Source organism: Galleria mellonella, unplaced genomic scaffold, assembly GCF_026898425.1.
Source record: "Galleria mellonella isolate WM207_F2 unplaced genomic scaffold, CSIRO_AGI_GalMel_v1 utg64, whole genome shotgun sequence".
Taxonomy (NCBI): Eukaryota; Metazoa; Arthropoda; class Insecta; order Lepidoptera; family Pyralidae; genus Galleria; species Galleria mellonella.
The window spans coordinates 7,574,642-7,588,553 of record NW_026442133.1 but is presented as its reverse complement, the minus strand read 5'-3'; the positions used below and the strand labels follow the sequence as shown (position 1 = coordinate 7,588,553).

The 13,912-nt window shown below is 31.5% G+C and overlaps 1 protein-coding gene and 2 long non-coding RNA genes across 3 annotated transcripts; 1 reads left to right on the top strand and 2 right to left on the bottom strand.

Annotated features, from left to right (window-relative positions):
• Positions 1–2,698: 2,698 nt before the first annotated feature.
• Positions 2,699–3,635, bottom strand: LOC113512593 (uncharacterized protein KIAA1143 homolog). Its single transcript, XM_026896492.3, has one exon. It carries the CDS (start codon positions 3,499–3,501, stop codon positions 3,082–3,084), a length of 420 nt encoding a protein of 139 aa, XP_026752293.2. The 5' UTR covers positions 3,502–3,635; the 3' UTR covers positions 2,699–3,081.
• Positions 3,636–9,822: 6,187 nt separating this feature from the next.
• LOC128201884 (uncharacterized) lies at positions 9,823–10,858 on the top strand. Its single transcript, XR_008253491.1, has 2 exons — positions 9,823–10,363; positions 10,641–10,858. It is a non-coding gene; the product is annotated as an uncharacterized LOC128201884 (long non-coding RNA).
• Positions 10,033–12,642, bottom strand: LOC128201883 (uncharacterized). The gene is made up of 2 exons (XR_008253490.1): positions 12,080–12,642; positions 10,033–11,584 (listed from the first exon to the last, which is right to left on the bottom strand). It is a non-coding gene; the product is annotated as an uncharacterized LOC128201883 (long non-coding RNA).
• Positions 12,643–13,912: the final 1,270 nt, after the last annotated feature.

Here is a 13,912-nt window from a genome sequence, read left to right as displayed (position 1 = left end):
TTATCTGTGTACGGTATACTTTTTTTTTTTACATATAAAAATCATTGTCAATTGTTCGGTAACCTTAAGATAAAGTATTTCTGTCTAAAAAGTGTTCATAAGGCGGATGAGTTTTTTTATATATTTATCACTTTCTAACACAGAAACAACGTACTATAGGGATTTTTGCGTTCTGTCTATTATATGTCAAAATCTATACCCTATACTTATTCTAGTCTGTCGTGTCAAACAGCTTTGGTTTTTATTTTGATGTCCCTGCAAAACGAATCTGTCGTGAAATCTAAATATTGTTTTGTTTGAAAACTTAAAATTTAATAGGTATTTTGATTATGAATCTAAATAAAAATGAGAAGCAAAGCAAAAGATATAGAAAAAAATTTAAATATTTAAAACGAAGAATAAAAGGCTTGTTATTGGTATGTTAAATACTTGAATAGTTATAAATTCTATTTTTATACAACTGGGAATGACATGTCGAGTTCCATTTGATGGAATATGATAATTGTTATCTCTTCACATGAAGACTATGGACATTACAGAATGCAGAGTATCACTTATGCATTTTTAGTCCATAATTTTCCTTCCTTTAGACCGAAGCATGATATGCAATCACTGCTGCTCATGCAGCAAAATGAGGAATTAATTTAACCTATCTATCCTATTTAATAGCCGCGCTCTTGTCACTCAAATGGAGCACACATAATTGTAACCATTGTAGGCAAATTTCCTTTCCCATTGGTGTCGTAAGAGACGATTTAGGCAATTTATTGATTGAGGGTTGGGCGACAGCATCCCTCTTAAAACATCAAAGCCTAACAATGGTTGCCATCTCACTGGCCAAGTTGGGGAAGGATTATTAATAATGGGAACTAAGGGCTCCATTGATAGCAATATACTCATCCAGGTCGACCTCCATATGGTCCCCCCTGGAAATCATCATGCTGAAAATCAGGCCCTCAGGACAAGTGGTAGGCGAGTTTGTTGATGGAATCAATATCTCTGGTGGGTCTGCGAGATAGAATGAGAGCAACATTGGATGTTTCATTCCAACCTACAAACTCGTCAGCAATGTGAATTCATTAATGGGTTAACTTGTCACTTGACTAGAGGGCTAGGTGTTTTTCATCATGATGGCCTCACTGACTTGTTTTTCTGTCTTCACTTATCATAACACACTGGTACCCTGCCAGTATATATTGATAGTGCAAGTGTTGTTACCATTCCATCATAGCCCATTAAAAAAACCACTGGCCAAATGTGGCATCTTCATGCAAATTATTAAATTGCTGCTCTGAACCTAGCCACACACAAATTAATGGTAGTGAAATTGAACAAAATACTTCTGATCAAATAACCAGTGACATGGACTTTCATAACATCTAGTTCAGTGAAATATATAATATTAAAATAAAATATACACATATTGTAGCTATTAAATACCTAGACTGCTATAGACTTACTCATGAATCCAAATGTCTGTATAATTTGCATTTTATCATCTTCATGTGTATTAATGGAGTAATCTTTTTTACATGCTTGTATTAGTTGCTTATAGTGCCATTATAGTCTTTAATTACTAATAATTAATTTATAACGTTATTATTATCAAAAGGAAAATGCAGCTTTATGCGATGAAGTAGCAAAAATCCAGGAGAGCATTCTTATTGTAAAAGACGAAAGGAAATTTCTGCTTCGCAAATTATTGGAGTATGAAAATGAAACAGATTATCAACATCATCGCCATGAGTCTATTTCAGCATTAAATGGTTCTAGAGGAAAAATAAAGAAAAGAAGGAGCATTGAGGATGGTGGAAAAAATATATTGACATCTTAATGTTTGTCTCACAATTATGTTATTGCTGAAGCAGTCTTTGAAAACTGAAGATTAATCACGAGTACAGGAGATCACTGTCATATCAATTGAATCTAATAACAAGACTTATCATACATAGCAAAGTTTACTCTCTACCAGTAATGTAAATATATTGCGCTGGTTGTTATAGAGGTTTTTTTTTTTACAACACGGGGCAAATGAGCATGCGGCTCACCTGATTGTAAGTAACTACCGCTGCCCATAGTCACCCACAACAGCATTGCAGGTGTGCTGCCGGCCTTTTATAGAGGTACTTTATAGGATCTATAATGTAGTCATATTGTGTTACATCTATTATGATTTGATATGAAGAAGTAACAAATTCACTTTCAAATCTATAATACTAGCTGTATTTCATGGCTTCACCTACATGAATCAGTATATAAAATGTCCAGTGTTCAGGTAGAATATTACTTATCCATGTCCCAAATTTTATTCAAATCCATTCAGTAGTTTTTACATAAGAGCAACAAACAGCATCTTCACAAATAAAATAAGATATTTGAAATGAATGGATAACATAATTTGTAAATTATTTATGAAGCAAATACAGAATGTTTAAATTTTTTCACTTCATTTTTTTAGTTTACTCATTCAATATGACTGTTTCTTAAATCTGAAACTTCTCCAAGTTTTAATGACAAGATAATGGTAAATAGTTAAGTACAAAAAAAATTGTATTACTCTATAGACAGATTATGTAATAATATGAATCTATGTAAAGAGAAATCCTGAAAAGAGGATCAGTTGGTACCCTTAAGAGGGGTTATGTTTTGACATGAAGAAATATTTTTCCATATAAACATTAAATAATAAAGTTTTAAATGGAAGAATTTAAATCTTTTATTATATATATATATATCAGAACTTACACAATTTTACCTGTTTTAACAAAATGAAGGGCATTTGTATTCTACCATTTTGCCCTGATTTTACAGAAGTAAATAGCATTTTCAATAATAATATAGAGCCTGTAACTTGATGATATTATACCTTTCTACAAGTGAATTTTTTCTAAAATCCGTTAAGTATCTTTTTAATTTATCCATTAAACAAACAACAAACTATACTTTTTATATTAGTACAAAAAACTATACAAAAGAATTTATATCCATTAGGTCACATTATTTTAATACCACATTTCTTAAAACTTAAAGACTACCTAAATAGAGAATGAGAATCATTCATTTGTACGCTTAAAAACTTTATTATTCACTGCTACCAACGTCATCACCATCATCGTCTCCAAATGATAATAACTGACGTTTGTTATATTTTTTCTTTTTTGATTCTTTTGGTGTACTTTTAGATGCTTTTGATGGGTTCGTTGAATTCGACGTTAGTTTTCTTTTAAATATTACTCTTTCGTTCAAATTGGCTTTAGTTTCAGATACAATTTTATCTATTCTCTTTTTTTCTAGATCAGCCTCCTCAGCCGTAAGATCACCTTCTTTCAATACCACTACCTGAGGCTTTTCATTATCCGTATCATCCACAAAGTCCTCTTCAGTATTTTCAAGTTTATCAAATTTATGATTTCTGTCATCATAACCAGCTTGTCTTTTTAACACTTTTAAAAATTCTGGATCCTCTGGCTTTATGTAACTTACATTTCTTTTTCTGTTCATGGCTAGGTAAGTTACTTTTTTGGATAAAATAGATATTTATATTTTTTAAAGACTTATTTTCTCATTCATAACAAGATAAACAAAGCTTTGTAAATTTAGAACACCCCCCCCCCCTCACTCCCACCGATATGTCTGTGTTTAATTTTTTTTTAAGTACGTTTGTTCCGTTGTGGAACAGGCTAAGGTCGGAGACCATGCTGCCTATGTCGTATGTTTAAATTGTTTTAGGTTTAGATTTAGATTCTGTAATAAAGACCAATCCAGCAGTGTTGCCAATATCTGATAGTCAAAAGTAACACATTATAGTAATTACAAAACCGACCTCAATTGTTGCAATGTGCTGGTTTCCTTTTCTATAGTAATAATGCAAAGAGAAAAGATTTAATTGTTTGTTCGTATTGGATAAATTTTTAGTGGTAGCTTTTTTAGTTTAGCCATCTAACTCCATCTGACTATTTTGTTTTTAATGGGTGATAATAGAATAGTAATCGCGCCTGCGGTATCGATATACGCTGCCGGGGCACCAGTTAGGGATGAAAATAATGGAATAGAATCGATGAAATAAAACTCAATTTTTTTTTATTTAATATTAATCGATCGACGAATCGAAAAGTAGTAGAACAAATAGTTAAAAATTTGTTTAGGAAAGCTGATAGTGAAGGTAAAGATAAATACTTAGTACTATTAGAGTATAGAAATATACCCATATCTAAAGAGTTAAATTATAAAAGTCCATGTAAATTGTGAATAGGTAGGAAAATTTAAGGATTACTTCCACTGATTTGTAAACCTAATATTGAAAATTTAAGAATACAAAAATCATTGTATGTTAATGCACATAAATAGAAGAGTTATTATGATAGAAATTGAAGAAGCTTAAATGATTTGGAAATAGGACAAAAAGTTGTATTATTATATAAAAATAATAAGAAACCTAATGCACAGGTAATGTCAAGAGATATAATTACCTAATTCTTATAAAATACTTACAGATAAAGGATAAATATTAGAAAGAAATAGAAGATACTTCATTAAGAGCAGAAGTCAGGAAAATTTGCAAAATGTTCCTATAGATAATAATATTAGTGAGTTTGAGGATAGAGTGGTGACTGATAGACAATACAGACAAAGTTTATGAGGTAAAATTCTTATATTAATGTTGATGATTCCTGTACTATACACAGAGTCCTGAGAATCATCCTCGGGAACGGTTGGAAAGTAGAATCGGCGAAAACAATCATGGGTTGTATACCAGGTCTGGTAGGTCTATAAAGAAACCAGTCTATTTTCAAGATTATGTAATAGATATTTAAATAGCTAATTAAAATTTCTTGTAAAGTGAGGGGGATGTAATGGGTTTAGTACATAGTTAATCTATGATAACTTTGTCTATGTCAGTCAGTCTTTGTAAGTCAGTCATTTAAGGTTTTCAATGCAAACTGGAAGTATTTATTTTTTGTAATAATTGCCTAAAACAAATAAAAGTTGCTTGAATAATGGTTGTTTACTTAACATTCTAGCGTCGTTTATAAAATTGAAACTTACTTCAAAATTTTTTTCATCCATCGCATAGATAACGATGTATATGAAAATCGATTAAAATGCGTAATTTATATAATTGGTTCATTAAAAATCGGTTAATATTACTATGAAAATTGATTATAAAAAATTGATTACAAGAAAATTATTAAAGTGGAGAACGGAAAGCGATATTAAATATTAAAATACGTATAATAAGCAGAATAAAATGTTACAATTCAACAAGATGCTTAGCAACGAACATTGTCATCGATAGACACAAATAATTGGGTCGTATATCTACAACTCATACTCCTAACATCCCGTCTACTTTTTATAGTTGCTGCTACTCATTCCAATGCGTGAGGACAGTTCTTCTAATCTTGGTCTGTAGAGTGGCTTCGTGAACATATCGGCTAATTGATGTTCCGATGAAACATGCTTCACTAATAGATGCCCGTCCTTTACACATTCCCTGACATAAAAATGCTTGCGCTTGATATGCTTTGTCCTTTTATGATATTCATATGCAGGGTTGTGAGCTAATTTTATTGCAGATTCATTGTCCACATATAGAACTGGTTGCTTGTCTAGCTCCGTTAATTCAGATAGTAATTCTTTTAGCCAAATAATTTCCTGTGTTGCTTCACTAGCAGCTATAAGTTCAGCCTCTGTCGAAGATAAGGCTACTATTCCTTGTTTTTGACTTTTCCAACTTATAGCGCCTGAGTAAAGGCATATTATTCCTGTGGTAGAGTGACAAGTTTCTTGATCACCAGAGAAATCTGCATCACTGTAACAATTTAAATTTCCTGTGATATCAGTCTTAAATATTAGCCCCTTATCTACTGATCCTTTCAGGTAGCGAAGTATTCTTTTTACTCCAATAACATTCCGTTTCGTTGGTTTTTCTAAATTTCTGGAGGCAACACTCACTGCATAACTGATATCTGGTCTTGTCCCTACCATTAAATATGACAGTGCTCCAACTGCCTGGCGATAAGGAAATTCGCTTTCATCTAGAGACGTATCTTGACTGTTTTCTTTTATTATTGGTGTTAAAGCCGGTTTGCAGTCAGACATGCGAAATTTTTCTAGTAATTTCTTTGTATAGGCTTTCTGACTTAATGTTATATATCCATCATTAGATCTTTCTAGTTCGAGTCCTAGAAAGTAACTTGCAGGCTTTGTCGTAATCTTAAAGCGTTTTTGTAACTCTTCAAGAAATTTCTTTCCTTCTTTCTCTGATGTTGACGCTACCAATCCATCATCAACATATAATCCAATAATCACTTTAGACAGGCCATTCTTTCTGATGTATAAACAAGGATCAGACTGGCTTTGTATGAATTTAGAATTTATTAAAAACTCATGTATACAAGTATTCCAGCAACGTGGAGCCTGTTTAAGTCCATATAGGCTTCTTTTTAAACGGCAGACCCTATTTGTACCATCGTTATAACCTTCAGGTTGTTTTATAAATATTTTTTCTTCAACTGATCCATTGAGGAATGCTGTGGATACGTCGAATTGACAAAGAGATAAATTTTCTTTTGCAGCTACTCCTAGCATTGCTCTAATTGTACTCAAGCGGACAACTGGGCTGAATGTCTTATCATAATCCACACCAGGTTTTTGTGAAAAACCTTTTACAACTAACCTAGCTTTATATCGATCAATACTTCCATCAGGATTCGTTTTTATTTTATAAATCCATTTACTAGAAAGAGCTTTCCTACCTTTAGGTAGCTCCACGAGATCCCAGGTTTGATTCTCTTCTAGAGAAGTCATTTCACTCAGCATCGCTTCAAGCCATTTCTTTTTACCTTTACTTTTCATTGCTTCATTGTACGTTTCAGGTTCTTTTTGTGAGTTCATTACCTCTTCTGAAGCAGTCATCACAAAGTCGTCAAATCTTGTAGGCGCTCGTAAATAATTACGATTTCGAAGTGACCGTTTAACTTCTGTTTGAACTTCTTCATGTGTCTCTTCGTCATTTGTTTCAGCTTGGCTTTCCGAAGGTCTTGTTTCTTCTACCAACTCGATATTTTCTTCATCATCTGTCTCAAAATCATTGTTAATCGATTCATATTCGCTTTCAGTGTCATTTGGGTCAATGTTCTCTTCATTTATTATAGTTTGTTTTTTATCTCTCTCTTCTAGTTTTTCAATATTATCAAAGAGCAGATCTACATAACCAGTTGTACTTGATTTATTTGCTGATTTATTTGAATTAAAGTTTTCTTTATAGAAAAATTTATCAACAAATTTCACATCTTTTGAAATCATAATTTTACCTTTTGTAGGTACCCAAATTTTAAAAGCTTTTGATCGTTCAGAATATCCTGCAAACATGCCAGGAATGGCTTTTGTTTCAAATTTGTTTCTGTTTTGTTTATTTTTGAGAAGCATGTACGCTTTTATTCCGAATACATTAAAATGATTTAAAGACGGTTTTCTTCCGACCCATTTTTCAAACGGTGTCAAGTTGTCAATACTTTTATTTATACTTCTATTCGAAATGTAGTTTGCTGTACATATAGCTTCACCCCATAGAGTCATCGGTGCCCCAGATTCTATCATTAAACATCTAGCTTTTTCTAAAAGGGTTTTATTCTTTCTTTCAGCTATACCATTTTGGTGAGGAGTGTATGGAGCTGTTAATCGTCTTGTTATACCATTTTTCTTTAAAAACATTTCAAATTCATTATTACAGTACTCTAAGCCATTGTCTGACTGAAGACATTTTATTTTATTGCCAGTATAATTTTCCATCTCAGATTTAAATTCCATAAATTTGTCTAATACTTCACTTTTCTTTTTGATACAATATACACGACTATACCGAGTAAGATCATCGATGAAAGTAACAAAGTATTTGTTACCTGCATAAGTTTCAGACTTCATCGGTCCACAAACGTCAGTATGTATGATTTCTAATCGTTGTGTAGTACGAGGAATAGTATTAGCTTTAGATGGTAGTCTTTTTATTTTGGCTTCAATACAGATTTCACAATCTCCAAGTTTCTCGTTTAAACCAAATTCTAAACCTTTTAGGCTTTTATTTCTTAAAGCAAACTTCATGTCATTTTCATTCACATGACCAAGTTTCCTGTGCCAGTGATGAATTTTGCTTTGATCTGTGTAATAACATGTTTGAGATTTATTTAGTTTGGCATCAACATAGTATAAACCATCGGCTTTTCTATGTGCTTTCAAAATCACACCTTCATCTTTGTGAGTAACTACTGCCTTATTTTTTGTAAAGAGTACAGTACACCCATTTTCGGTAATCTTGCCAACAGATAACAGATTCAGTGACAAATCTGGTACATATAATGTGTCACATAATTTAATTTCTCCTTTCTTTCCAGGTTTATTTAACTGTAAACATACTAAACCTTGTCCTTTTATTTCAGCAGCACCATCGTTAGACGCTAATTTTAACGTTTTGCAAGTGTTTTCTAAATTTTGAAATATATTTCTTTCATAAGACATATGTGAAGTGCATCCGCTATCTATGATCCATTCATTTTTGTTTTCTTCCTTAGATACATATAGACAAATCGCAATATTATTTTTATTTACGTCTTTGCTATCATGACTTGATTTTATATTCGTCTTATTTTTGTAGTATGATGACTTCTTTCTACAGTTTTTAGTATTATGTCCTTTTTTCTTACATATCTTGCAAAAAGCATAATAAACTTCTTCATTACTTGTGCTTGCATCTTGAGAGGATAAATGTTTTCTCGCTTCCGATTCTTCAATAATTTTGATCTTAAGATCCTCAGGTTTAGGTAACGTGTCTCTCGATTCTATCGCTACTCTAAAATTTTCATAGTCTGGCGGCAAGGTGTATAGCATCATAACTGAAAGTAGATCGTCATGAATACTTATATCCATTTGATTTAACTTTTCAACTATATCCATAAACTTATTTAAATGTTCACGTATATCATCGCCATTTTGTAATCTACTCAGAATTAGTTGTTTTAATAGACTAGCCTTTCTTGCCGGACCTTTGCTCGAATATATATCATTGAGCTTTTGCCACATTTCATGTGCAGTTTCACATTTTTTTATTAGTTTAATTTCTGCTGCAGACATCAATAGAATGAGTTCTGACTGCGCTAGCAAGTCTTCTTCTTTAATTTTAGGATCCTCATATTCTATGTCTGGAGTTACTACGTATTTCCATAGCTTTTGTTTAACAAGGACTGCTTTTGCTTGTAAGGCCCAAGTGTCATAGTTATTTTTATTTAATTGTTCTATTTTTCCATAGGAAGCCATTTTATATCGTTATTATTTGCTCTGCTACCATATTAAAGTGGAGAACGGAAAGCGATATTAAATATTAAAATACGTATAATAAGCAGAATAAAATGTTACAATTCAACAAGATGCTTAGCAACGAACATTGTCATCGATAGACACAAATAATTGGGTCGTATATATACAACTCATACTCCTAACAAAAATAATAATCAATTTAAATAAAAATCGATAATTTTTTACATCCCTAGCACCAGTGAGCGGTGATAGATAGGTGAGGATGAAAGCAGGTTAGTAATTTTCGTTATAACGTATGCATAAAAATGTAATATAAGGTTGTCAAATATCTACTAAAATCAAATGGATATCAAATCTATCAAACAGATACTTTGTAGTTTATTACGGTAGGTAATTGCATGAGGGTTGACGTCAGGCAGGCGACCGGTCGTAAAACTATAAGCCAAATCTTTTTGTAATATGGATAAAAACATATTACGCCGATCCCATACAATAATTGGGATAAGCAATGCTATTCACTAAAAATCTACCGCAACGCTGCGCCCGCCGACGAGCTCTAGGCTGATCAGCCTTGCGAACGACCGTGGCTACAGCGCTGCGGTAATTGGTATTCACTAACGTGTCAAACCTCATCGACGAACTGTAGGCTGTGATAACTCGAGGCTGTGCGCACGGACGAGATAGGGCTTGCAACAAAAACCGTAAAATGAAACCGATAACTGTAGAAATATAATATTTTATTGACAAATGGAATGTTTTATTCAGTTTAGAATGTTATTTAAATAAATATTATATAAAATAAACATAAATTTATACATCAAACATTTGATTTTGTTTTTTAAAGTTAAGATTTGTTTGAATACCCTTGCTTCCATTGCCGTAAAATAAACAAATAACACTTATACGTAGGTACGTAGAGAGTATTATATTCCTTGTACTTAACATTCCAGAGGCGCACTTTTTGTATTTGTTTATTCTCTTTTAAAAATAATTAATAAAATTAACGTAACTTTACCAACTTTTTATAAGTTTGGATGTATCTATCAAATACGTAAGTAAAATGTGCTTTTTATTTACTTGTATTGTTTTTAAGGTTATATTTTTAGTAACTAAAATAAATGCATATCTCGTAATATGCCATGAAATGAGGTCCCTTCGCAAAGTAGTCGGAGATGCTGATGGATTATATAAAGAATCAGACATGGCTTGTGACAGGACATACACGAACAGAAAAAAGGATTAATTATATTTTTGTGGAGTATCTTAAATAAATAACTAATTTATAATTTTAGAATTATGTGTCTAATTGGTCTTATTGTTATTTTTAGGTCCACGCCGTCATTTGACTGACAGTATCCCGATGACACTTATCTCCTTCACAATAGCAGCCTCAACTAGAAAGAGAGTAGTCTCACAAAGATTTGTTGCCACTGAAGAGCACCGAGTAGAGACAGAACAAATTTTGATAGAGAATCAGACAACACTAGTTCATATCTTATAGCTAATGAATGAGATATGACTAAATTAAAGTCAGCCATTGTACGATTTAATTAAAAATTTTTTAAAAAAATGTCAAATAATTTTTATTCAATTAAATTTAAAATATTATAAATGGTAATTCTTTATGATTCTACCATCCATTGTGAAGAAGGGGAGAAACCTCAATTTTGGTTTTTAAAATACTAATAGATTTTACAATAATACATTTCTAAAAATATACACTGCCAAACATAACAAGAGTTATTGGAATTATTAGTTAAATCAAGTTCATTATTGAAAATATAAGATTAAATTATGTCATTTAATAGTCATTAGTAATTTTGAAATATAAGTTTCATCTTATATAATTTTCAAATAAAAACACAATTACAATAAAATTTTATAATTATAAACTTGTTTCAATTTCAAATAAATAATTTGTAATGAATATTTTTTTTAATTTCTTACTCCATACTAGTTATAATATGAATTAATTATAATAATTTTAAATTAAAATATACATTTACAACATAATATAATATTAATTTTAATTCACAGGTAGACAAAAATGTAACAATAAAAAAGTATTTGAAAATAGTTTTAAGATATAAGTACAAAAAGTATAGCTAGCTTATTTTCAGACTACAAAATTTTCTTTTGTGCTTCTTCATTTTGTATAGATGATGTAACTGCATCATATTATCAGCATATCACAAACAATACAGCAATACACTACTATTATTGTGGCTGTCCAAGGGTTTGTGTCATGCTACTAAATGAGTTTCAAAATCACCTGAAAAAAAACAAGTAATGTTAATTATTTTTAATTAGCCACATAGCCAATCCTGAATTTATGTGTGTCATGTTTTTTAAAACTATGATTTTGAAACAATTTTTTATAATAGTTTCAACCTGAATGCTAAATTTAGTGGTCTAATTTAACAAAAATTAATTGACATGAATTAATAATTTACTACATGTTTAACTAAGTTGGTTTCTTTCTAACATATTAGACATAGTTATTTTTATACAAAACCAGAGGCCACTAAGCTTATGGATCACCTAATGGGAAACGGTTACCATGATCCATGAATATTTGTAACACCAGAAGTATTATTATGCATACTAGAACTAGCTAGTTGTTCCCTACACAAACATCTGCTGACACAATTAAGCTTGTCTCAATAAAATAAACAAGTGCACACAATCACTGCAAAGTATTCTTTTTCCTGCTTTAAATTTATTTATGTACCTAATACCATCAATTAATAAAATTTAAGTTACAAACCTTTAGCTTTAACAACTCTCTGGAACAGGCATACATGGTGACAATTCTTTTTCTAACATATTGATTAATTCTTCAGAAAGTCGGTAATGATGAATATAATCCACATCACATAAAGTTGTTGATTGTCGGCATTTCTTACAATCATTTTCTATTTTAGCTTCTTTCAACAAATGGGTCATTACACATAAACGGGCAGCAATCGTTTTTAAACACAAATTGATAATTTCAATACAATTAATAATCACAGAATTCAAGAAACAAATAAATATATTAGATGAATACTATGCAAACAGCGTAGAAAACAAAGCTTTTGAGTTTGACATAAGAAATCGAGGCTGTAGGCTAGGCTGTCGGCGAAGGCGAGGCTGATTTTTGTTAGTGAATACCAAATACTATGGCAAAATGTCAAATCGCACAGCCTTGAGTAGTTCCCGTTTATGCCGCTCGTCTTTGAGCTCGTCTTTGGGCGCTAGTGTCGCGTCTTAAGAATTAGTGAATACCATTTCAATATTTCATCGCTGCGTCAAGGCTGATGTCTAGGCTGTTTGCTTAGAGAATAGCACTACTGGGTAGGAAGATGATGAATTGCATGAGATTTTTAGGAAACTTTGTATTGCGAAAGGTCTATTCATCCCGTATATATTTAGCTGTCATAGGGTAGTCGAATAATAAATATCATCAATAAAACGTAGGTACAATAAGATCAGACGGTAACAGCAAACGGCGTGTTTGGCGATGTGGAATAAAGAAAGCTATAATGTGGTTTAAGCTGACCTAATTGAGTTTCGTTATTATAATACTAGTGAACAGAAACAGTATTTAAATATTATCGGCATTAGTAAACCAGTGTTAAACGAGTTCTTTAACTTTAAGTGATTTCAGATGATTACATACAGAAGGGGTAAGTTCAGATTTACAAATTACAATAACGGTTACATGGAACACATGATATCAAAGTTAATAACGATGTATGCTTATTGTTGTAGCCTAAGGAAATGCCCTTGATGCCAGTGGCTTGGTTTTGGGCAGACTTCTGCAAGCAACATAAAAACTCTCCTGGCGCCCAAAATTAGTTTTAGTCGAATATAGATTTAAGTTGTGGTTTAATTTAAGTTATCAGGCAGTTCATCTATTATGTGTATATAAACTAGTAAATGTTCCTTTTATTTGCAAGACAACCCGTAACAAGTTGTAACGTGTAAGTGACTAAATTCTTTTAATGCATAACTTATATTGGACTTACATACTTGTTTAATTTGTGTTTATGATTTGATTATGCTGTCTACGCATATTTTTGAAGGGTTACCTTTTTTCTTCTTATGTCTTCGGCTTTTTAGGGTAGTCATTAGCCATTTTAAAGTTTAAATAAAAAGCAGGCACATCGACGTCGAACTAAATAGGTGTTGTGAAATCTATATCTATAATGTATTTCGTTATTTTTATTTTTCTGTCAATGACAAATAATTTGAATATTTTTCTCGATGTTCTTTCTTATGGAATTGAATTAACGTATTAAAAATTTTCTGAACTCATCATCTACTATTTTTCTTCTTATATTAGAAAAATTAGAAAGATGTATTAAGATTGAATAGCATTAGTATAAACTCTATGAGTAGTTATTAAGGCTACCATCTGATATCCTCCGTCATCTCACTCGTAAAAAAAATTTAATAAACGCGTATGTCAACATAAATTATTGTTTCGTAAATTGTATAATTGATATATTTCGGTCCAATCCACGTCAAAATTCCTCTAAAGTTCACCTGATATTGCAGTGTACAATATTTATCTACTTCCATTCCACCTCTCATCGGTTTGTTAAATCACTCTGTT